This window comes from Juglans regia, chromosome 12, assembly GCF_001411555.2.
Source record: "Juglans regia cultivar Chandler chromosome 12, Walnut 2.0, whole genome shotgun sequence".
NCBI classification, from domain to species: domain Eukaryota; kingdom Viridiplantae; phylum Streptophyta; class Magnoliopsida; order Fagales; family Juglandaceae; genus Juglans; species Juglans regia.
Genome location: NC_049912.1, coordinates 8069369 through 8096059, shown reverse-complemented (window position 1 = coordinate 8096059; position 26691 = coordinate 8069369). Strand labels below are relative to the sequence as shown.

General features: G+C 35.0%; 1 protein-coding gene across 3 annotated transcripts; it reads left to right on the top strand.

The window, feature by feature from the left end:
• Positions 1-13848: 13848 nt before the first annotated feature.
• Positions 13849-25426, top strand: LOC108981281 (CDPK-related kinase 3-like). 3 transcript variants are annotated; one of them, XM_018952390.2, is made up of 11 exons: positions 13849-14777; positions 20051-20181; positions 20567-20608; positions 20735-20843; positions 21028-21106; positions 21506-21802; positions 22752-22861; positions 23371-23478; positions 23671-23733; positions 24382-24468; positions 24801-24903. In XM_018952390.2, exons 1-10 carry the CDS (start codon positions 14208-14210, stop codon positions 24457-24459), a joined length of 1587 nt encoding a protein of 528 aa, XP_018807935.1. In that variant the 5' UTR covers positions 13849-14207; the 3' UTR covers positions 24460-24468; positions 24801-24903. The 3 variants fall into 3 exon arrangements, with proteins under 3 accessions (XP_018807935.1, XP_018807933.1, XP_018807934.1); XM_018952388.2 differs by lacking the exon at positions 24382-24468 and adding an exon at positions 25057-25426 and having other exon boundaries at positions 13851-14777; positions 24801-24968; XM_018952389.2 differs by lacking the exons at positions 23371-23478; positions 24382-24468 and adding an exon at positions 25057-25426 and having other exon boundaries at positions 13855-14777; positions 24801-24968.
• The last annotated feature ends 1265 nt before the right edge of the window (positions 25427-26691 follow it).

Genomic DNA, 26691 nt, shown 5'->3' with positions numbered 1-26691 from the left:
TTTAAAAATAATAAGAATAGATCTAAAGTGCTTGATTTCACCTATCAAATCTCACACAGTTTATTCTTACTTGTTATAGAATCTCAATTATCCCAAGTTGAAGATAAAAATCCCTTAACTATTCAATATTTTCTATCGAACAATATCAAAAATATCTCCAACTAATAACTTCATATCTCTATGTAAATTTAACTAATAGGAGACTCATTAAGTTCTTTAGATTTTTCTTGAAAATCACACTAGTCGCGCGGTAAAGCATCTTTGTTTTCGCTCAACTAATGGTGTTTAATCCTATAGCTTTAATCACAAATTACCTCTCGGTCTCATTGCAATCCAAAAGATCAAACAATAGTTAATTAGAAACTTGTAAGCATTAAGAATAATGAATAAACACTCAATCATATAAATATTGAAAATAAAATAACTTGAAATATAATTTGTGTCCAATGCTAGGTTACATCAAAACTCTAGAAAATAGAATTAGTTCATAATGAAATTGAAAAGAAAAAGAATAAAGCTGGTGTTCTTCGTTGAAGTTAGTTGATGAAGCATGCGGCTCTCGCCTCTGTCCTCCAGTTTTGCCTTCTCGAAATAACACTTAAAGAATAAATTCTGGAATTCTAAACTTAGACTCAGACTCTAAAATATAAAAACTCTCGACTCCGATTCAAAACTCTCATCTATTGATCCCAATCAAGATTAAATAGATGTTGAAATTTAAATATGGAAACAAGATAACTGTGGCTACAATCTAGCCTAAAGATTTGGAAATTAGTTTCTAAAAATAAATGTTAACATAAATAGAATTATCCCAAGAATAACGAGATTATCTAAAATGGAAGATTCAGTGATATGTGGCTTGAATTGCGGAGCTTGGAAGGATTTGGTCGCCAACAGATTGATTGTGGATCTCAGATTTGGTGGTCAGCAGCAGATTGATCCTGGTCGGGATGAATTATCCCACTGAATAGATGTCGTGTGCACTGAATATAACTGGCATGGAGGTCACAAATGAATGGGCGTGGAGGTCACAAAGACCACACGGCACTCCCCTCGCCTACCGAGTGGAAAGACTCCCGATCAAGATGAAAGACTCATCTTGCCTTTTCTAGTTGTTGCCCATTATGTCATTTAGGTTGGTCTTTTAAGTTGGTTGTTTAGACTAGTCGCCCTATCTAACCGCCTGGAGCGTTGTCACCAAATCTTCGCACCTTCAAGTCGCAAGTTTCCTCGCCTATCGAGAGGTAAGTTTTCTCGCCTTTGGGTGAGAGAAATCTCTTTGCTGCCAATGTGACAAGGGTCCTCCCCCAAATCTCATCAGCTCTCTTTAGATCTCGCTGCCTCTCATCGGTCTGGATACGTAATTTTTTCTTTTGTACCAAAATGCTCTTTTTTTGCACTAAATCTTCTCATTCCTTCAAATTGAAGAAAATAAATAAAAATATGTAGAAATAAAATAAAATTAATAGTATTGAAGGGAAAATGACACTTTTCATAAATAAAAGAGTGATAAAAATTACATAAAAATAACACTTATCATTTTGTAGTGAATAAAGTGTCTGTTCCGAGTCAGTTCCAACTCACCCAAGGAAAAAGGCGTGGAGGTCAAGAGACCACGTGACCCTTAAACACCAATGACAAATTCAAAGACTTGCAGTGCCAAGAAAAAAGGGTGTGGAAGTTAGCAGACCATGCGACCCTTAAATACCAATGATGAGTGCAAAGACTCGCGGTGCCAAGGACGAAAGGCGCAGAGGTCACCAGACCACGCGACCCTTAAACACCAATGACGAGTATAAAGGCTTGCGGTGCCAAGGAAAAAGGGCACGGAACATAGTAGACCACGTGACCCTTAAACACTAATGATGAGTACAGAGACTCGTGATGCCAAGAAAAAAGAGCGTGGAGATCAACAGACCACGCAACTCTTAAACACCAATGATGAGTACAAAGACTCCCGGTACCAAGGAAAAAGGGCACGAAGGTTAGTAGACCACGTGACCCTTAAACACCAATGGCGAGTACAAAGACTTGTGGTGCCAAGGAAAAAGGATGCAGAGGTAAGCAGACCACATGACCCTTAAACACTAATGACAAGTACAAAGACTCGCAGTGCCAAAGAAAAAGGGCGCGGAGGTTAGTAGACCATACTACCATTAAATACTAATGACGAGTACAAAAACTTGCAGTGCCAAGGAAAAAAGGCGCGGAGATCAACAAACCACGCAACCCTCAAACACCAATGACGAGTACAAAGACTAGCGGTGCCAAGGAAGGCGCAGAGGTCAGCAGATCACGCGACTCTTAAACACCAATAACAAGTCCAAAGACTCGCAATGCCAAGGAAAATGGGCACGGAGGTCAGTTGACTACGTGACTCTTAAACACCAATGATGAGTCCAAAGATTCGCAATGCCAAGAAAAAAAGGCATGGAGGTCAGTAGACCACGCGACTTTTAAACACCAATAACGAGTCCAAAGACTCGTGGTGTCAAGGAAAAATGGCATGGAGGTCAGTTGACCGTGTGACCCTTAAACACCAATGATGAGTCCAAGACTCGCGGTGCCAAGGAAAAAGGGCACAAAGGTCAATAGACCAACGTCGAGTACAAAGACTTGCGGTTAAAAGGAAATGGGCACGAAAGGCAACAATGACAAGTACAAAAACCCAGCCACTTATAGAGTAAGAAGAAAGAGCCTCGTGACATCCAAGCAAAGTGTAACATAATAAAAAGCTAAAACCGGCCAAGTTTTTCCCAACATGCACAAGTACAAAAGGCAAGTACAAAAGTTTTTGTATTATTTACAAAAAGCCATTACAAATGTAGCAGTGGGAGACAACTATTTACAAAAGGCTAAGTATTAGGACACTAGGAAGGTGGAGGTGGACAAGGACTATCAAAGGCATCGAGCATGGTGTCCCAACCAAAGGCATCAACTAACTGATGTGAGGTTGCATCAGGTTTAAACATCTCCAAATCTAAATGCCTCAAGTCAGTATGGGGATTGGCCAACAAGTGCGATCTAAGTCGCAGCACACCGACCCCATACCCATAACCAAAAGCACAGTCCCTAATGCCACGTGTCGACGCCAGCTGAGGATGAAGGCGGACAAGTTCTTCCATCGCAGCCACCAAGTCAGACTCCAACGTCTTCACCTGCTAGGTCTTTTCCTCCAGTCGAGCATCCTTATGAAGAAGGTTTTTGTTAAGTTTCATCTGTTGTTCGTCTGTGTTGGCATGAACTTTCTTGTATTCTTCGTGCCATTTGGTCAGCTCCTCTAGAGCGTCACCTCAGAGAGGTCAAGATTAACTTGCTGCTTGCTTTCCTTTGAGGTCAATATGAGCTCTAGCAGAATCACCCTCTCACTCTAGCAGTCCCAACGAGAAGTTGTCCCGGGCCTTCATGTGAGCAATCACTTCTGTTTCTCTCGATTGATCACGAGTCTCATATTTGCGTTTTAAATCTCGAATCGTTATTTTAAATATTGTATATGATTTTTAAATTGAACCAAGTGTTTTAAAATATTCCAAATAAGATAAATGTCTAAAATTATTTGAAATTAGTATTTTGGTATTATTAAACCAAGCCTAATTTTCAAGTAAGTCTTTTTATATTTTGAAGTCTCGAAAAATATAGATGACGTAAAAGACAGACGTGGCAGGAGATAATTTGGCTCAATTTAATAGAGAGGATAGAGCAATGGGATGACTTCTCACCAAAGTAGGTGTTAATAGTTGAAGAATGATAATGCTTGCTAATATCTAATATTGGAGAGAGAATCATGCTATTAAAACAGAAAAAATGTAAAACCTCATCTAATTCCGCCAAGTCTCATATAATACGTTACATTCAAGATTTCCTTATCATTAAGGGCAAATTTGAGAGGTGAGATTGTTAGACTTAAATAAAATTCTCTAATGCGGAATAACACTTTAGAAATGAGAATTAAAGGGTTTAATACCAAGAAATATTACCTCCAGCCATTGATGCAATTCACTGTAAAAGTTTCAGTTTTCACTGTGTTTGGCTCTTCCAAACTCTTCTCTACTCTATTTAGATGGTGTATTACCTAAGGGAATTGAGTGAGTGAGTTTGGGGACCAAACACATGTATTTATAGCCGAAATTCCCATCAAATTCCGGGTTTACGTGTCCCACGTGATCCTATTTTCATGGGATCAATTTAAATTGATGGAGGAGAGTTTGACCACTTAAAGGACTCTTTAAGATGATAGACTCCCACTCACGAACGTCTTCATGAGCAGAATCGGTCAACATTCTCCCACTTGGTCAACACTCCTGATCTTAAACCCATCAATAATCTTCATTTAAGTAATAAATACATGAATCATGGCGATAGGTCCTCTAATGACGAGTATTACCTTCCATGTATTACTATGTATTCATTCTTTACAATTTATGTGGGAACAATTTCTTAATGAATAAACCCTATGTTTATTCTTAGTCCAATATAGATAAATTTTCTCAAAAATAAATTAAGGTGCACATTAATATGAGAAAAGAACATCAAAATGATTAAGAATTTCATTAAAAATAACATTGTTCATATAATGAAAAACTACATAATGGAACCAAGTCCCATATTCACTATATGATCCTTGAATTTCAACGGTGGCATGCCCTTAGTCAAAGGATTAGCGATCATTAGTTCAGTGCTTACGTGCTCAATGACCACTTTATTTTCTTTAACACGTTCCCTTATGGCTAAATATTTAATGTCGATGTGTTTACTCCGACTCCCACTTTTGTTGTTCTTAGCCATAAAAACAGCAGCTGAATTGTCGCAATACATTCTCAATGGCCTAGAGATTGAATCCATAATTCTAAGCCCAGAAATGAAACTCTTAAGCCATACACCATGTGAAGTAGCCTCAAAACAAGAGACGAACTCGGCCTCCATAGTAGAAGTGGCAGTCAAAGTCTGCTTGGCACTCCTCCATGATATAGCTCCACCGGCCATCAAAAATATGTATCCTGATGTTGATTTGCGTGAATCAACACAGCCAGCAAAGTCAGAATCTGAGTAGCCAATTACTTCCAGATTGTCCGTTCGTCTATACATAAGCATGTATTCTTTGGTCCCTTGAAGGTACCTCATTACTTTCTTTGCAGCTCTCCAGTGGTCTAAACCTGGATTACTCTGATATCGTCCCAACATTCCCACAGCAAATGCAATATCAGGTCTTGTACAGACCTGAGCATACATTAGGCTTCCGACAGCAGAAGCATATGGAATGTTCTTCATCTGTTCTCTTTCAAAGTCGTTCTTTGGGCATTGATTCAAATTGAACCTATCACCCTTCACAATGGGAGCTACACTTGGTGAACAATCCTTCATCCGATATCTCTCAAAAAATTTATTAATATAGGTTTCCTGAGACAGACCCAAGATGCCTCGAAATCTGTCTCTATGGATCTTAATGCCAATGACATAAGATGCCTCACCCATATCCTTCATATCAAAATTTTTAGAGAGGAATTGTTTCACTTCATGCAGCAAACCCTTCTCATTGGTTGCTAGCAAAATGTCATCCACATATAAAACAAGAAAACATATTTTACTCCCACTGACCTTCTGGTATATACATTGATCCATAACGTTTTCTACAAAACCGAATGAAGAAATTACATTATGGAATTTCAAATACCATTGGCGAGATGCTTGTTTTAAACCGTATATGGATTTCTTGAGCTTGCAAACCAATTGCTCACAATCACTAGAGGGGAATCCTTCAGGCTGTTTCATGTAAACCTCCTCCTCTAGATCTCCATTGAGAAATGCTGTTTTCACATCCATTTGTTGCAATTCAAAGTCAAAATGGGCTACTAATGCCAAAATAACACGCAAGGAATCTTTCTTAGATATGGGAGAGAAAGTCTCCGTGTAATCGATTCCTTCTTTCTGAGTGAATCCCTTAGCAACGAGTCTTGCCTTGTATCTCTCAATGTTGCCTAATGAGTCTCTTTTGGTTTTAAAGACCCATTTACATCCAATGACTTTTACACCATTAGGCAACTCAACAAGATCCCAGACTTCGTTACTCTTCATGGAATTCAACTCTTCCTTCATGGCATTGTACCATAATTCTGATTCTTTGCAACTCATGGCTTGTGAAAATAACTCGGGATCATTTTCGGCTCCAATGTTATAGTCAGATTCTTGCAGATACACAACATAATCACTAGGAATTGCTGATCTTCTTGCTCTAACAGATCTTCTTAATGTTGCACCATCATCTTCCTGAGAAGTAGTATGTGGTTCAACTTGTTGTTCAAAAGTTGTTGGCAACTCTTGAACTACCTGATCTACTAGAGTGTCGTCAGCAACTTGTGGAACATCAATGATTGGTAGTTCAACACCAGTTGGTACTTGAGGGGTGTTGTAAACAATAACCAATCTATCACTTGAAGTGGAAGGTTGAGATTCTGAATGATCATTCTCAGAAACTATGTTCCTGGTTTGATCGCTCCCACTGATCAAGTCATTCTCAAGAAACTTTGCATTTCTTGATTCCACAATCCTAGTACTGTGAGATGGACAATAAAATCTATAACCTTTAGACCTTTCAACATATCCAATGAAATACCCACTAATGGTCCTTGGGTCTAGTTTCTTCTCTTGTGGATTATAAATTCTCACCTCAGACGGGCATCCCCAAACGCGCATATGTCGCAAACTCGGTTTCCAACCTTTCCATAATTCAAATGGCATTTTAGAAACAGCCTTGGTTGGAACTCGGTTTAATATATACACTGCCGTCTTAAGTGTTTCAGCCCACAATGATTTAGGAAGATTGGAGCTGCTAAGCATACTCCGCACCATGTCCAATAATGTTCGGTTTCTTCTTTCTGCTACACCATTCTGGTCCGGTGAACCAGGCATGGTGTATTGGGCAACAATCCCATGCTCTTGAAGAAACTTTGCAAATGGCCCAGGTGCTTGTCCATTCTCAGTGTATCTACCATAATATTCTCCACCTCTATCTGATCTCACGATCTTAATTTGTTTACCACATTGTTTCTCTACTTCAGCCTTAAAGATTTTAAAGGCATCTAATGCTTCTTTCTTGTTATGAAGCATGTAGAGATACATATATTGTGAGTAATCATCTATAAAAGAGATGAAGTATTTCTGACCATATGAGTCCATGTCTGGACTACATATATCAGTATGTATGATCTCTAATATGTCTGAACTCCTATGCAGTCCACACAAGTCTCATAATCAGTAAAATCCAGAGTATTAAGTACCCCTTCATTTACTAATCTTTTAATCCTATCTATGGAGATATGGCCTAATCTCCGGTGCCATAATTTAGAGGAATCCTCATTAATAACACATCTTTTAGTGCCAGTGTGAACATGCATTGAATCATAAGTGGTATTGTTTTGTAAATTAATGCAGTAAAGACCATCAGACAAAGTACCATTCCCAACACAATCAGATTTATAAAATAAACTGAATGATGAATTTGAAAAATTAAAGGAATATTCAAAAGGTACTAGTCTTGAAACTGAAATCAAGTTTCTAGAAAAACTTGGAACATAAAAGGTCTTCTCCAACTTTAAAACAAAACTACTAGATAAAATTAAATAGCAAGTTCCAACAGCTTCCACATGCGAGCCCATCTTGTTTCCTGATAAGATGCTTCGCTCACTTCCCACTGGCTTCCTTAGGTTTTGCAAACCCTGCAAGGAATTCGAAATGTGGATTGTTGATCCAGAATCAATCCACCATGTGTTAATATTGGCATTAACCATATTAGATTTATAACAAACAAGTGAGGTCAAATTACCTTTGTCTGCAAGCCATTTCTGAAATTTGGCGCATTCCTTCTTCATGTGTCCCTTCTTTTTACAGAAGAAACACTTGGAATCTTTCTTAATACCACCTTGGGGAGGTATTTTGCCTTTTCCCTTCAGTTTGGCTTGATATTTGCCCTTTACATGCGTTGCCAGCATTGCACTTTCACTCTGTTCCATCATCAGTCTCCCTTCCTCTTGAACACACATGGTCATGAGTTCATTAATTGACCATTTATCCTTATGTGTATTGTAAGAGATTTTGAAGGGTCCATATTGATGCGGGAGTGTGTTCAGGATGTAGTGCACTAGGAAGGACTCTGACATTTCAACCTCGAGTTTCTTCAATTGAGCCACATTGTCCCTCATTTGCATGATGTGCTCACGCACACCTTTCACACTGGTGAGTCTTAGGGATGAGAACTTCATAATTAGGGTGCTTGCTAGAGCCTTGTCTGAAGTGACAAATTGTTCATCAATGGCTTTTAGCAAGTCTCGGACCTTTTCATGCTGATCAACAGAACCACGAATACCAGTTGATATTCTAATCTTAATGAACATCATGCTTAGGCGATTAGATCGCTCCCATCGCTCATAAAGTGCGATGTCTGCTGCATTACTGGTATCAGTTACAGCTGGTGGTTCGTCTTTCCTAATAGCATAATCTATGTCCATCCACCCTAAATGAAGAAGAATTCTCTCCTTCCAGACCTTATAGTTATCTCCCTTAAGTTCAGGGATATCATAACGAATATCAGAGAAATTTGTAGGTTGTGAAACTGCATATAGATTACATGTTTATGTTAAAATTGAGGCCTAAATAAATATTCATGTTTTACCAATGTAAATCATGCCTAAAAATTGAATCTAATGACATAAAATTGCCTGTGGGCTAAATTTTTAATACCAGTAGATCCAATTAATCTATATGATAGAATTTTATCAATATAATTACTTAATTCATAATTCTAAAGGGTATATTATGAATTTAATATGTATTCTAGCGTAGACTTTTATGATAAAACTATCAAATTATTTATTTCATTCATAATTCCTGTGGGTAATTTATGAATAACTTGATATTTTATCCTAATTAATAATATAAATATAATAAAAATTCCCGTGGGATAAAATTTATTATATTTATATATAATTAATTACAATTAATGTCTAATATTCCTTATGTGATCCTAATCAATAATTATAATTTTACTTAATTAAAGATGTTGTGGCTATTCTCTAATTAACATAAAACTATATGGATCACTAGACATTTAAATTGCATAAGACTAGCTTAATATTATGAATTACATAATTTTAACTAATACTCACATGTTATAACTATGCACAAAAGATTCATAATATATAAGCATAAATATTGCACAATCTAGATTATAATATTATGCATAACATTTAATCTCATGCTCTAAACTATATACTCATCAAAAAATTGCATGTAAAAAGCAAAAAAAAAAATAATCAATTCATGCAAACTAAATATGAGCATAATAAACAAATATCCTCATTGCATATAATTAAAAATAAAAAAAATATAAGCACAATGGTCCTTAGACCCAAAAACCCACTATTCAAGCCATTTAAAAAGGAAATTTTTTTTTTTTTTTTTCTGCACCAAGTAAACGACAGGTCGTTTTTCAAGAAGGAAAAAACGACGTGTCGTTTTTCCCATATCCTTAAAACAGACACAGCCCTTAAACGACATGTCGTTTTACTGAAACTCAAAACGACATGTCGTTTATCTTCATGTTTGATAAACGACCACCGAATAAAACGACATGTCGTTTTCATCAAATGAAAAAACGACGTGTCGTTTTTGTCATTACACTTGAACGGCCTCCGAAGTAAAACGACATGTCGTTTTCATTAAATTGAAAACGACGTGTCGTTTAGTGGTATACGGGAATAAGAATCCTTATGCTAAACGACATGTCGTTTTCATCAAAGTTGAAAACGACCTGTCGTTTAGCAGAACCGAATGAACCAAAAGCTGCTGAAAACGACATGTCGTTTTCAACAAGCCTAAAAACGACATGTCGTTCGCGTCGTCTTCAACCTCCAGACGCAGCGCGAATTTTGCTTTTTACAGTGTTTTTCACGTCAAAAATCATGTTTTTAATCACAGAAAGCTTAGAAAAAATATTTCTTTATGATTTCTAAACTTCTTTCAAATAAAAAACGTCCAAAAATCAAAACCCAAAAAAAAAATTCAATTCACGGCCAAAAACAGAGGAACTCGGGTTTTTGAATTTAAACATCAAGACAGAGGATTTTAATGCTCTGATACCAACTGTTAGACTTAAATAAAATTCTCTAATGCGGAATAACACTTTAGAAATGAGAATTAAAGGGTTTAATGCCAAGAAATATTACCTCCAGCCATTGATGCAATTCACTGTAAAAGTTTCGGTTTTCACTGTGTTTGGCTCTTCCAAACTCTTCTCTACTCTATTTAGATGGTGTATTATCGAAGGGAATTGAGTGAGTGAGTTTGGGGACCAAACACATGTATTTATAGCCGAAATTCCCATCAAATTTCGGGTTTACGTGTCCCACGTGATCTTATTTTCATGGGATCAATTTAAATTGATGGAGGAGAGTTTGACCACTTAAATGACTCTTTAAGATGATAGACTCCCACTCACGAACGTCTTCATGAGCAGAATCGGTCAACAGAGATGAGAATTTTGTGTTTTGTTTCGAATTTTAAAATATTATGTTTTAATATTATTATTGTTTTAGGATTTGAAAAATTTGAATTGTTTATTATATTTTGTATAGAGATTTGAAAAATGTGTAATGATGAGATGAGATGAGATGAGAATTTTATATTTTATTTTGATTATCAAACCTGCCCTAAGTAGCAATAAATTAACAAAATAAAGAAAATAAAACTTATGAAATACATAAAAAGAAAATTTACCTAGGGTGGTCCACAACACCCCACGGGTAGACAACTCCAAGGTTCTCCTAAGCGACTCTTGCTGGATCGTCCACTCCTTGGATTGCCGAGGAGAAGGCCCACACCCTCCTTGCTTAGGGCAGATTTTTATTTTTTTTCAAATTTAAATAATTGTTAAAAATTATTTTGGTACTTATTATAGGGGTAACTTTTATGACAAACGTAGTTATTGATGTTTGTAGCTACTCCAAAGGTACTCATTAATAGAATGAAGTTAGTAACCGGCCATGTTAGATGAAACTGTTTTTTAAAATACTACTCCTATATTTATAAAATAATTATATAAAAATAATTTTAAAAAATTGATGTGAATTCATCTAATTCATTAGATCTATTTTATAATAAAAATAATTTTATATTCTGACGAATCACATCAAACCACATTAATTTATAGAATTATTTTTATATAATTTCTTCGTGGTTAGAGTATTTTTCTTCTTAAAATTATAACAGAAAAATGTTAAAAAAAAACATATAAAAAAATTCAGAAGAATAATATCCACCCCTTTCAATGACGTAGATAAACTAAATTTAAAAATATCCATACGCATAAGTAAGAGCATCGGATGGCTGAGAAAGCGCCACCTCGGATCCACTTCCTCGTCAGACTCTCACCAAATCCCCTTCTAAGCTTCGTACCACGCTGTGCGCGTTCGTCAGCTTTAAATTCTCTCCTCTCCATATCCTCAGTCTTAACTTCGTTACAATACGATGTTGTCCATTGCCTACCATGCACCTCTATGCCGTCAAACCACGCCACCTGTCTAAACCTTTCCAGAGTAATGGGCTTTTTTGTAATCCAAGCACATTTAAATACCCGAAATACCCCTATTAATGGGGAGCACATGCCGTAACTGGAAAGTAGAAGCTATTTGATTCGACTTGTAAAGTGGACTGCTTGTTGGGTTATTTTCCCAATTTGGTATTTATTTAAAGGAAATATAAAAATATTAGGATTATTTTACTTATTAAGCTTGTCAACACTAGTCATGCAACCATACAAATAGTCGAAATTAGAATGACGCAAGAAAATATATATTTTTAAATTTTTATCTTATTTTAAAATCTTAGATCGAAAGTGAGATAAATATATATAAATAAATGGTTTAATAAATTTTAAGCATCTAGCATGGTTCAAAGATTAGCTTCGTTTGTTTTCAAAAAATATCTTATTCCATTTCATTTCATCTCATCTCATATAATCATTATAATTTTTTTAACTTTTAATATAAAATAAAATAAATAATTCTATTTTTTTAAATTTTAAAATAAAAATAATATTAAAAAATATATTCTAATAATATTTTATTAACTTTTTAATTTTAATCTCAACTCGTCTGTGAAAACAAATGAGCCCGTTAAATCCATTTTATAATTGGACGTTTGTATCATTTTCTTCTAAAGTATCCTTCAAAATTATCGTTAGTGTATTTATATTTTTTTATTTAAATATTACAAATATTAATGATAATTTTAAACCGTAGATTTAGAAGGAGAACATAGTATTTTCCTTTATAATTTATCTCTCTTTTCTAATGAGAGAGTATTTAGGAAGAAACTCAAACACTTCCATAATATACGGATAGTACAATTGAAGTTAAACGGTATATGGATAGTAAATTGAGGTTAGGTTTGAACGGTAACTTCATTTATACTATACTGATACTATTTAAATGTTTGTGTTCGCGCATATACCATTATTCTTTTAATAATTCGGATTATGTGTGTTTTTTTAATTTCTAGAAATATTAATTTTTTTCCAAATTCATTCCAAATATCTTCTAAGCACAATACTTTTCTATTTCTCAAAATGAATCTTCATCTAGCCACTTGCTTAACTTTTCTTAAAAAGAAAATGTTAGTATGACTTTTAAATATGTCTAAAATGTGTTCACTCGTATATTTTTATTTTATTTTATTTTTATTTTTTAATAGTTACGAAAGTGACTATTAATAAATTTATATTCATATTTTATTTTTTCTTAATAATTAAAAATGTTAAAAAATGCTTACAAAAACATAAAAACTCATTTGCACTAATGTGCATATTTGAAGTGCACATTTGGTGTGCATCCTAACATTGCCCTTCATAAAAAATATAGAAATTAAAATAATTTATGTATAAAACTTGAAAGGATTATATAAAGTTTTATTCAAAAAATTTCTTAATTTTATATTAATAATATTAGGTACAAGTTTCAAATAGACAAATCCATACACCTTCTATAAGTGAGATTCACCTTTTATAAGAGAATATGAAGCCGGTATTTACCTTGCCAAACCAATACCTACCCATTTTCGGTGTGCCAGCCGAAAGTTTGTATTTTCAATGTATTTTTATAATTTTCATTTCAATTCTCATATCTGAAGACTATTTTCTTAAATTTTTATAATCTCATTTGCTTGAGAATTGAAAATCCCTACTCCCCTTTTTGTGATGAAGATGCGTGATTATTTTTTTTAATAGTTGATTGAGAACTTAGAATTATTGAATTTTATAAATATGTATTTTAACTTAAGATTTTTATTGATGTTATTCTGAAATATAATTTATATATATATAATTTATTTATTTATATATAGACTATTTTGAAATGGTACCGATATCAAAATATTTTATTTCAGTACCTTAATCGAAATGGTTATCAAAACCGTATTCAAAACTTTGATTTAGAGTTTGCACAAATCATTTCTTAATTTTATATATCTATTTTTACAAATATTTCATACAAAACACATCTCAAAAAAGAATTTAACTAACTTCCTTCTCATTTTACCTCCTATTATACAACATGATACAAAGCACATCTAAGTTTTTTTTAAAGAAAATCTTAAAAATTAAAAAAAAAAAAAAGTTTTAACAAATTAAGAAAAGAGGATAATAATAATAATAATAAAAATAGCAAGAGACAAAAAAAAAAAAAAAAAAGAAATTGAGAGAGAGAAGTATTGCATGTAATAATCCTTAAACATTTCCAAATCCTTCCATTTTGGAAAGACCAACGGCTCCGATCATAAATAGCCTGTGATATCGTGTCTGAACTGATTTGGATCTTGTGATTTTCACTTTCCAAATTGAATCGGACGATCCGGGGTTTCCCCTTCTTCGAGCGTAGACTGGACACAGTTTATACTTCTCCAGCTCTCTCTCTCTCTCACTCGCTCGTCTTTGTTTCCTTTTACAGGCCCTGGTGTCCTTGTCTCGACTGTCTGTCTGTCTGCCTGTCTGTCTCTGTCTCCCTCTCTCACTGACTCAAATTCCCTTTCTTTATCGTTTTCTCGCCGTAGATCTCTCTCCGGTGAGACTCGGATCCGTCCCATGTTTAGACTTTTTGACTTCGTCGTGATCTGATACAACGCCGCAGCAAGCTTTTGTTTTTTCCTGGTGGGAGGGCGGGGGGATGGGGCTGTGCTACGGCAAGACCAATCCAACGGTCGAGAATGACGTTACTACTACTACTATTGTCGCTTCCTATGACAACGATGCGTCTCAGAGTCCGTTACCGTCCGCAAGCGGGAGTAACGGCGCCGTCAACGTTCAGGCGGTGAGGAACACTCCGGCGCGGTCCTCGTACCCGAGTCCCTGGCCCAGCCATTACCCTCAAGGCGTTTCCGCCAGTCCGCTTCCCGGCGGCGTTTCTCCCTCTCCGGCGAGGGGATCGGGGACTCCGAGGAGGTTCTTCCGGCGACCTTTCCCGCCTCCTTCGCCAGCAAAGCACATCAAGGCGTCGCTGGCGAAGCGGTTCGGCCACGCCGCAAAGCCTAAGGACGGCCCGATCCCGGAGGAGCGCGGAGCAGAGATTGAGCAAGCTCTAGACAAGAGCTTCGGCTACACCAAGAACTTCGGAGCCAAGTACGAGCTCGGGAAAGAGGTAGGGCGAGGGCATTTTGGTCATACTTGCTCTGCCAGAGGCAAAAAGGGCGAGCTTAAAGATCAGCCCGTTGCTGTGAAAATTATTTCGAAAGCAAAGGTACAAAGCACAATATTATAATAGAAACTCCGTGGTGGGGTTTTTTTGTTTTTTGTTTTGTTTTTAAATCGTCTCTATTGGCTTAATATCCATGGAGTTCCTTTCGTGGACTGCTGTATTTTGTGCTGGTATATAATCCGATCGTCTTAATTGATGCTTTGTGTTAGGATTTTTAGTTTAATTCTATAAGGAATACCGGTTAACGTTATCAACAACAACTGCATAAACAAACAATGAAAAAGGACAATTAAGCAGGGATGGTTCTATGGTTTGAGGTTTTCATAAGTAGGGTTTTGATTAACGTTTCTGTTATTTATTTGTGCCTTAATTTAATGTAACTAATGGATTTGCGTTATGTGGGCTCGTTACAAAGGTCCGGGGTTTAACCGGGTAAAGAACATGTTATGTGTACACGGTCTCCGAATTTCCTCGTTAAGAAGAACAAAAAAAAACAAATTGATGTAACTATTGATGGCGTTGTCCTAAATAGGTGTATTCACATATATACTTTCAATGTACCTGGGCTATGCCTACTCTTTGATAAATAAAATATCTTATTACTTATAAAAAAAAAAACTATTGATGGCGTTCATGCAAGTGATCATAAACTTATATGATGAAATAATTCTTCTTCTATCTTTAGCTATTGTATTTAGAAGTATAATTTGTCAGCTAGTGATAAAGTAAAGGTCCGGGGTTTAACCAGATAGAGATGTTCGGTATGCATGGTCTCTGGATTTCCTTGTCAAAAAACAAACTGGTGGCATTCATGCAAGTGATTGAAAACTTATATGATGAAATGATTCTTCTTCTATCTTTAGCTATTGTATTTAGAAGTATAATTTATCAGTTAGTGATAGAGTAAAGGTCCAGGGTTAGCCGGATGGAAATGTTCAGAATGCATGGTCTCCGGATTTCCACGTTAAAAAACAAATCGTTGGCTTTCATGCAAGTGATCGAAACCTGATATGATGAAATAATTCTTCTTCTATCTTTAGCGATTGTATGTAGACGTATAATTTATCAGTCAGTGATAGAGTTCTATAAATAGAGCTTACATTTATTTTGAAAACTTACTATAATGTTTGCATGCAAATAAAAACTGAAATGAGAGAACTGCTTTTCTTTTTTTATTCTTTTGAGGGGGCACAGGGTTAGTAGTAATTTTTCATATATCAACTTCATTCTCCCGTGGCTCTTTACAATTGGAGATTAGGGTGTTATTGAAGCAACTATACATGAAACAAGTTCTGGTTTCCAGCTCTGGAGACAGAGTTCTGATTTCCACCTAAGTTTTAGGAGGGATATCTTCGTAGATGAATTAATTTCTAATCTCAATGTTTTCTTTTTCAGTTATCTGGCTATTTCCTCAATAATTTGAGAAAAATTCAAAACTAGGAATTAGAAAAGCCTCCCGTTGATACCTATGTCAATTATTTTATTTGATGTTGATGAAGGGGCAGGCGAGTGAAAAAATCAGTCAAGTGAAGTAAATTACTGATAAATTTTTCTCTGCTGGGTTTCAACTAAAAACAGTGATTAATGCTTTATATAGAATGCTTGGTGTTTGGTTATAAGCAATTAATCATTATGTAAGTCTTCAAAATGGGTAAACCAATTATAAATGTCAACTTAAAAATTACCACATAGCAAATAATCCCAATGTCAAGTTCTAGGGATTTGAACTACATGTGGCACAAGAAACAAGAAAAAGAAAAGATGAAAATGTTGGGGAACCAATTAATTTCACCTGCTCAGAAAGCTAATAAATTGAGACCCTTTTTTATCTTGTATGACTGGGATGTTTATTGTTTTACTTTTTGTCACTGAAGAAGATTACATACATAACACTGAGAGAATTATAGAATAACAGAAACAGGTGTGGTTCGTTCTTTCTTTCCTTTCTGATTTTTGATAAGATACCCAACTGAACAAAAAGTATACTGAGGACACCTAGTTAAGGCAGAGAAGAAGAACAAGAATTCATAAAATTTTCAATGGAAAGAAAGCGAGTGCTACTGTGGGTTGTTGTACAATCTCATAGAGTTGTAAGTGCAGAGATTTTGAACTTTAGTAACGTTCGCTCACAATTTCCAACATTGTGCATGCTATGTTCATTGATGGCATTTCTGCTGTTTTATGATTTTTCTTATAAATGCACAATGCCTTTTTCATCATGGTGAAAGGCGAGGTTTTAAAATCCTGAATCCATTTAAGAGAACTAAAGAAAGGCAACTGCTTTTTGAGTTGTGAACCTCGGATCTTTGTATCCATTGATTGTATTGTTTTGTTTAATTTTTGTATGCACCTGTGCGAGAGAGAAAAACCCGGGCGAGGGTGGGGATTGCTCTTTTTATTTTTGTATATAGAGTCATGGATTTTCATATCTGTAATACAAAAATTTATTGTGATTGTAATCTTAGATTTGGGTTTCATCACCAAACAATACTACTAAATAAATTCTTCCAAACAGTTACTAAGTATTTTTAAGAGAGTTCAAAGAATTAGTTTAATTTTTTAGTTGTTTGAGACGTTTCTATTCTGAGTTAACCGATAAACTTATGAAGAGAATTGAAAAGTCAATTAGGATCTGAAAGTCAGTTTTTCTTTTTTCAGTAAGTTATACATGAACTTAATAGATCTTAAGACTTCAGCCTACATCCTGATCTTTTAGGGGAGGAGGTCCCATTTGAACTAGAGCTCATTGATCTGGCAGTGTAAATTCAAAAATACTTGTATTTTTAGTTAAGGCAGGGGTACCTAACACTTATCCAATGCAATTCGTTTCTTATGAAGATAGGTGATCATGGTCAATTTTCTTCTTGGATTACTTGAAACTATGATATTATTATCGTCTGATTATGTATCTGAAAAATTGCTTTTCGATCCCAAATAACTAAAGGTATGTTTAAAGGATTGTCCAGTACTTTGCTTTTCATTACGGTCTATATGGTATTCTTATTAACCTTTGGACTTTGCTTGCACAATAGAAGCACTGAAACTGCATTCTTGGCCAGTAATGGATACTGCTTTGGAATTTGGATCCGTAAAAGCTGTATCATTCTGTAGAATAGATGAGACTAGGCAATGTCGTTGAAAATTATTACTCACATCTAGGTAGCAGCATTGCTTATACTCGAGTTTTTCTGTTTGTGTATACATTATAACACAGAATTGAAATTGTTTTTTCCGTGCTAGGTCTTCCTATCAAATCCTAAAAGCCTCCACTATTCTCTTAAATTCATCAACTCTCTCTTTCTCTTGCTGTCTGTTTTGGTGTGTCTATTGGGGGGGCATATCCACATTCAGAGACAGGGGTGGGGGTCCAAAAACTAAATGAAGAGAAATGCTTGGTTCACAGAGAGATCTCACAAAAGTAAACTCACAAACTAATGTAACTTGTGACATGCTAGATCTATTTTACAGTAAACAGAACTTCAATTTAACGTACCAAAGCAAGCCCCATCAGTTTGTGAGCTTTACTTTTGCAAAATCTCTATGAACCTAACACCTCTAAAAAATGAAACACCCTGGCCTCCCTTATAAAAATATCAAAAGCTGTTATGTTTTAAAAAATTATTCCCTCCAATTTTTAATCCTAACACTCCCAAAGTCTAACAAAAACCCAAAAATTTACCCCCTATCCTTGAAAAATGTTCTAAAAATTATTAGTCTACAAAAAAAATTGAAAAAAAACACAACCCTAACCCTAAAATAAAATATATAAAGAAAACTCACAGGTCTATCCAAAAAATCTAATAAGAAATGCACAGAGACTTTTTATTAAACTAAAAACTTTAGCCTTAATTTTTAATAGAATCTTGAGATTTTTTAGTTCAAAAGTTTTACTTCGAATTGACTCAAAAGGTCCAAAGATACAATGTATGATTTTTCTTTATTGTATCTTATTGTGATAATGAGTGATGCGGATAGGTGGTATTTGGAATCCCCGTATTGCTTGAGAGGGAGAAATTATTACTCTTTATAATGATTTCGATGGGACTCCAATTGTACCATTGATTTGTTTTATTAGAGTAGGGTCTAGATGTGGCTTGGGCCTCCCTTAGGGCTTTACAAATGGTATTAAATCTAGGTCCCAAGAGAGGCTCCAATGGAGGCTTCAAGGGAGGCCAAAGCTACAATGGGCCCAACTCCAAAAGGACTAGTCAATGGTACACCTGGAGTTCTATTGGAATCATTATAAAGAGCAATAACTTCCCACTTCCAAGTAGTGTGTGATCCTATACACCACTGCTCCTCATCACTCAGTTTGAGGGTATCACACTTCCTCCAACATTTTTCTTACTCCTGTACACACTTATAATTTCAAATAAAAATATTGAGTTTGGCCTTCACAAAAGATAAATTCCTAGCTCTGCTACGGTGCACGTTTATTACTATTCATCCTTTTCGATATACCTTATATACAAAAATTATTATCATAACATAAGTTCAGCTATTCCAAAGGATATGCATTATATATAAAAACAATATTGTTTAGCATGAGTTCGGCCTTCCCAGAAATAAATTCTTGGCTCTGCCACTGTGATACCCCATATGATAAGGATAAGGGTAGGTGGTGTATGGGATCCCACATTGCTTGGGAATGAGTAGTTCTTGTTCTTTATAAGGTTCTAATGGGGCTCTAATTGTATTATTTACTAATCCTTTCGGAATTTAGGCTGTGGTTTGAGTCTTCCATTGGGGCGTTACAAATGGTATCAGCGCCTATCTTAACCAGAAATGTGGGACTTGAGCAGTGCCACCAACAACAGACAGGCCTGATGAGGACGTCGAGAATTTAAGGGGGGGCTAGATTGTGATACCCCATGTGATAAGGATAAGGATAGATGGTGTATGAGATCCCACATTGCTTGGAAAGGAGAAGTTCTTGCTCTTTATAACATTCCAGTAGTACTCCAATTGTATCATTGATTAGTCCTTTTAGAGTATAGGCTATGTGATTTGGGCCTTCCATTGGGACATTACAGCTACTGTCCACGTTTGTTACTATTTATCCTGTGTTACACTCCTCATGCTTGTGCTCATGTGCATAGTGGAATTATTCCTTCATCTACTGATATTATTGGCAATAAGTTTCTTTTTTCTGTATTTTAGCTGTTGAATGGCCTGGGGTTCCGTCTTTCCCTGTTATTGTCAATATATTGTTGTCTTATAATGGGCTATGATTGTTGTTACTGCAATTAATTTTTTAAAACCTAGAGTTTGTTAAGAATGCTCTTATCTGCGTCATGATAAGATTTCTTTGTCAGATGACAACAGCAATATCAATTGAAGATGTCCGTAGAGAAGTGAAGATATTGAAAGCTTTATCGGGGCATAAGCATCTGGTCAAATTTCATGATGCATGTGAGGATGCCAATAACGTGTACATAGTCATGGAGTATGTCTTTTCTTGTGTTCTATTCTACTTTTTTATGCATAATATGGTCCAGCATTTCTGAAGCTGTTTTCATTCTTATTCTTTTGTTTCTATATGGATATGTTCGTAACCAATATTGCTTGATGAGGTAGAAATTATGGTATCTTGTATTTTAGACTATTATTAACTTTTATGTCTGATAGAATTCAACATCCCGTGCTTCCTGCACGATAGAAGGTCTAGATTGGATTGATCATATTTTTCAGATGTTGAATAATTTTCTAAGTTTATGTTACCTTTTCCCTGTCAAAAGTTTCATTAATTCATTGTTCTCAGTTACATGATTGTGGAGTAATTTACAACTTCATCGTACGTTTTTTAATTTTTGGCTCATTCTTGTTTTCAGACTGTGTGAAGGTGGGGAACTCCTAGATAGAATTTTATCAAGGTAAAAGTATTTTTTAAATAAAAATGATTCTTTTTATAATTAAAATATGTTGCTGGAAATATTGTAATTACTTACATGATTTAGGATGTATTATTTTGAATTGAAAAATATTTTCCTTTATTGAAGGGGAGGAAGGTACGCAGAGGACGATGCAAAATTCATAGTTGTGCAAATTCTAAGTGTAGTTGCATTTTGTCATCTTCAAGGCGTTGTGCACCGTGACTTAAAGCCAGAGGTTTTTCTTTTCAGATTTATCACTAACGATTTTATTCATGACTCTTTGTATCTTGTTCCTTTCAGCTTATAATGGCAGTTCCTTTTTTTTTTCTCTGTACTGCTTTCTCTTTAAGGCTTTTGTTTAATTTATTTAATTCATGGATGATTATAACTGATATTTCTTCATCTTTACTGCCTAACAGAATTTCCTTTTCACTTCTAGAAGTGAAGATGCTGACATGAAACTTATTGATTTTGGTCTTTCTGACTTTATCAGGCCAGGTAATGTTTGCTGTCTAATAATAGTTCAGGCTTGGTTTTATTTTTATTCTCAGTATTAACACACTTGCATTCCTAATTGCTTGGCAACTTGATAGACTGATTTGATTTTAAGTGGATGTCTACCAATGGGAGATTTTTTATTTTTTAGAAGAAAGGCTGAATTTGCTACTTTTGGCTCAACAATGATATTCACAAATGCTACCGTATTGTCAGAAACATGCTCATGATCACACCTAAACATGCATGTGTCTGAATTGATTATGCAATAATGTTTGATTTGTAATGTTTTGAAGCATTATATTCATATTTGAAGTGCTAGAATATTTCAATATCCCAATTTATATGCAGAATAGTTACTACTTTTTTTAGAATATTTCCCTTGCATGGGTATTTGTGCAGACGCAAGACTTAATGATATTGTTGGAAGTGCGTACTACGTAGCACCTGAAGTCCTTCACAGGTCTTATAGTCTTGAAGGAGATATATGGAGCATTGGTGTCATTACCTACATCTTATTATGTGGAAGCCGACCATTCTGGGCACGGACAGAATCTGGAATTTTTCGTGCAGTGCTTAGGACTGACCCAAATTTTGAGGATATACCGTGGCCTTCCGTGTCTGCAGAAGCCAAGGACTTTGTGAAAAGGCTACTGAACAAGGATTACAGGAAAAGAATGACTGCAGTTCAAGCTCTCAGTATGTTTAATTTCTTTATACTAGTGAAGAGGTCGAATACATATTAACTCTATCTTTGATGTTGTGCTCTGTATTCTGTATACAGTTATGAATTTTCTTTTCTCTGGATAGCAATTGATTTGGTAAAAAGATTTGGCATAAATCAGTAATTTTTGTTGTGATAAAAAGAAATTTATAGATTTTTTTTTTCTACTCTTTTCTGGAATATGGTTTTAAACCCCTCACCTCTGGATCCCTGGGTGAAAGGGAAAATGGGAAAAAAGCCCCAAAGGAGGAACAACAACAAAGGGTTGGGGAGTGTTTGGTTAATGAAAATTTGAGAATGTTTGAGAAAGTTTTTTGACAAATTTTGAGATGCGGTTCTTCTTAGATTTTTTTAAGGTGGATAGGAAAAATTGAAATAGTTTTTTCTTTTAATTATGTTTTGTATTGAGATTTGTGTAAGTGAATGAATAGAGTTAAAAAGTTGTTTGATTAAAACTTTAAAGGGTAGTTTTTTTTTTTTTTCAATTTTTGTTGAATTTTTTTGTTTTGTTTACTTTTTGCTGAAATAATGGCAAATAATTACATAAAAAGTTGAAAAATTGAAATAATAAGTCTTTTTTTTTTTAGATTGAAATATGTTTGGTTTGAAGTTGAAAACTTTTGAAAATTCTTTGAATGTTTGGATAGCACCTTGGATGCTTCAATAGTTCTGCCACCTAGTGTCCAATGAGGTCTGCTACGTGGCAGTGGAACGGCACCTGTTGAATATTACTTTCTCATTATTTGTTGAAAGTCTTACACCTGCAATATATGGTCCATTTATTAGCTATTAATATTGTTATATTTCATAATCATTGCCCCATCGCATCTTTTTTTTAAATTATGCCGTGATAATTAACAATGATTTTGGATGGGTTGCCTTTATTTAATATTTTAACCATTGAACCTACTTTCACCATTGCAGCTCATCCGTGGTTGCGCGATGATAGTCGTTCAATCCCATTGGATATATTGATCTATAAGTTAGTCAGGTCATATATTAATGCTACACCTTTCAAGCGTGCAGCACTGAAGGTACCATTCTTATCATTTTTTATGTGCTTGACATGCAGAGTTTTCTTTTGGCAAGGGCTTGTAACTTGTTGAAAATATACTTCTATATACAAATAAACATATATACATGTGTATTACAATACAATCGTAGGATATTTGTTGAATGTTAATGGCATGCTTACAGATGTCAAAGACCAACTTATTTCCATCACCTCATAGTGGGATTTTCATGTTAGGCAAATAACTTTTTCGGTTAAGATTGACAACTTTGATTTGATCCATGCTACTGCTTCTCTAAATTCAAATTGTGTGACATACTTTTTTTGATATTTTTTTTACTTATAAAAAAATAAAATAAAATAATAGAGAATCCTCAACAATCAACTATTAGGTGTGTCCATAAGTCAAAATCCTGAATTCTGTGTCACACTGAACTTTTTGAGAAGCTTATACGGGAGAGGTTTATAGACCAAGTTTCCTAATTTTGATAGAATTAACTAATCTTTGTGTTGTTTCTCTGATTATTGCAGGCTCTATCAAAAGCTTTGACAGAAGATGAGTTGGTCTATCTAAGGGCACAATTCACTCTGTTAGAGCCAAATAGAGACGGGCGTGTCACTCTTGACAATTTCAAAATGGTTATTTACTGTTATCTTGTTAGTTTGATTTTCCAGTCTATAGTTGGTTACTGTTATGAGGGGGAATATTTTTGCTGTTTGTTGGCATGGGTTGGTCATTACCTAATGTCTTATCTTTATATTAAAGTTTACGTTGATAGTACTTTGTATTTTATTTACATATTCATATGTATGGTTGAAATATACTTGCAGGCTCTTGTGCGAAATGCAACTGATGCCATGAAGGAGTCCAGAGTTCTTGATATTATTAATGTGGTAAGGCATATTTGTTGATTATGTTGGCAATACTTTTCAGTTGTTAAGCATCTCATATATATATATATATATATATATATATATGATGTGGGTACTAGTATTTACTAGAATTCCTGTATAATATTTTTCTTCAATTGATTTGTTATTTCACATTATCTACATATATACATACCTATGTATATGGCTATAGTTTGCACATAAACACTCAAAAACTACATGCATCAGTAGCTTTGGTGGAGTTGAAAGTCAGATCACTGGTTACTGATCCATAGCGTATTATCCTTAGCTATTTTCTATGCAATATTGAATCTTAATATTAAGAATATTCCTGATAGGTTAAGATTAATATCTTAAGGAACTTATCTGCAAATATTATTTAGATCAAGAACTTATCTGCACTGAGATTACTTTCCCTGCTTCCAAGTTGGTGCACTCAGAAACTTTGGGTCTCAGTAGAACATGCAGGGGTTGCATAAAACCAGCCACCTAATCGGTGAAAGATAATTGTCTAAATACGAACCTTGGGAACTTGGGCCTGGCCATCCTTGGTTTATGGTCAATGGCAAAATTGGTCTGTTGAAAGCTGAATGTTTTGATCTGGTTTATCTGGCCGCCAAAAGTATCTGAAATGCGCCCCTCTTTTTGAAGGCACGTTCAACTTGCTTATCAAAGGATTCTAGCAAGGCAAAAGAAGACAATTATTCTGCTTCTGTCTGGTCGGACTAGGCCATTAAGGTCTCACTACTGACCATTTTCATCTTTGTATCCCCAAGGGAATCCCATGCATTGAGATAATGGGTTGGATCATCATCAAAAACAGGAATGCAATTGCTATCTTATTAGGTTCAGCCACTATAGCTGTTTGTAACCCACAAACCATTCCTACTCATGATTGCATCACGTTTTTGCATCTTCACCATCTGTTATACTTCCCATTCTTACTGAATGTAATGGTCATATCGATTCCCTTTGTCGGCCAGCTTTTTTTTCTTTAGATTGTCCTTTTGAAGCATAGAAAGTTGTCAGATTCTTGTGTCATTACTTTTTTTTTCCCCTTCTTTTTTCAGTTGGAACCACTTTCTTATAAAAAGATGGACTTTGAAGAGTTTTGTGCTGCTGCAATCAGTACACATCAATTGGAGGCCCTTGACGGGTGGGAACAGATTGCCTCTACTGCTTTTGAGCATTTTGAGCAGGAGGGTAATCGCATCATATCTGTTGAAGAATTGGCAAGGGTATGGAACCCACCTTCCTGTCCTTGATTCCTTCTTGCATTTGTGTACGTATGCCATTCTGACTCAACTTTGATACCTTCTATTCCAGGAATTGAATCTTGGACCGTCAGCTTATTCTATCCTCAGAGAATGGATCCGAAACTCAGATGGAAAGCTTAGTTTACTTGGATATACAAAATTTTTGCATGGTGTAACTCTCCGTAGTTCAAACACAAGACACCATTAATTTTAATAGCCTTTGACATATAGTTTTAAAATTCATGGGTTTAGAGGATTTGAAAGTTTTTTTTTTCTTTTTTTCTTTTCCTTTTTTTTTTTGGGGAATGGGATAAAGAAAATGTGTATAAATGAACATCAGTCAAATCAGTTCTGGGATTGGACTAATACTGAATATTGAGACTTTCTGCTTGCTCTTACCCTATTTTGGCAGTTAATATATTCCAATGGGTTTGAGCTCAGATTGTGGTTTTTTCTTTTTCTTTTTCTTTTTTTTTTTTTTTTTTAATTCTGAAATCAGATTGTTATAGTCAGAGATGAACACTAATGGCAAGCCTTTACTGGCTTGTAGTTACTTTGTAATTTGATTATACATTTAACTTGTTGAAATGATTTGATTGTGTGCTAATTCTGCTCACCATTTATTCCAAATTCTTGCTAAAAACTCAAAAGGGGAAGCAAGCAAATAAAAGGTTTGTGGAATAATATCATCTAAGAATTCTTGTGATAGGAACTCAACAGAGGAGATGAGGAAAATCTATTTCCCAACCCTCCAACTATGAGGAGAATTCTGGTTAATCTGATTATTCATTTATCACCCAAAGAGGAATGCAAGACAAGTTCAGGAAAAGCAAAAACGGATGTTGATGCGGCTTCTAAACAAAGTTTTGAATACCGTTTCGGTTAAGGCACTAAAATAAATTTTTTTGATACCGGTACTGTTTCGGGATAATCTATATATAATAAATTAATTATATATGTATAAATTATATTTCAAAATAAAATCAATGCAAGTCTTAAAAAGTTAAAACATATATTTATAAAACTCAATAACACTTTTAAGTTCTCAATCCAACTATTTAAAAAAATAATCACTCATCTTCATTACGAACAGGGAAGTAGGGATTTGATTTTTAGTCCTCGAGAAAAGGAGATTAAAAAAAGTTAAGAAAATAGTATTCAGATGTGAGAAATGGAGTGAAAATTATGACAAAGTAAGAATTTTTACATTAAGTACAAAAAAAAAAAAAATGCGGCCGGTATATCAAAACTAGTTGGTACACCGAAAACTGGCCAGTATAGATCAAAATGCACTAGTATGGCTGGTATTTGATCCGGTACGACATACATACCTTTCTTATACCGGTCTCTATCCAGGTACGCTGAAGTTACAATACAAAATTTAAAACTTAGCTTCGAAATTCTCTAGCAACTTGATTGAGGCTTGTTCAAGGAAGTAATTAATTTGGTTTTTGAAAAGGACTTCGTTTCAAGTCCTATTGCAGGGGTGCTTATCCTCTTTTGTTCCTCTTAATTCGTTTGTGTAGGCCCTCCTTTGTAAGGTTATGTGTCTGCATCGGATGGTATGTTTTTGGGTTTTGTTACCGACAAAATGCAGTCCCGCTTTGATTTGTTTAGATTTTTTCTTTTTCCAATTTCAATTTGGGCAAAGCTTTTGCACTGTGATGAAAGGGAAGGAACGAACACTAGTAGAAGTGGGCCAAAC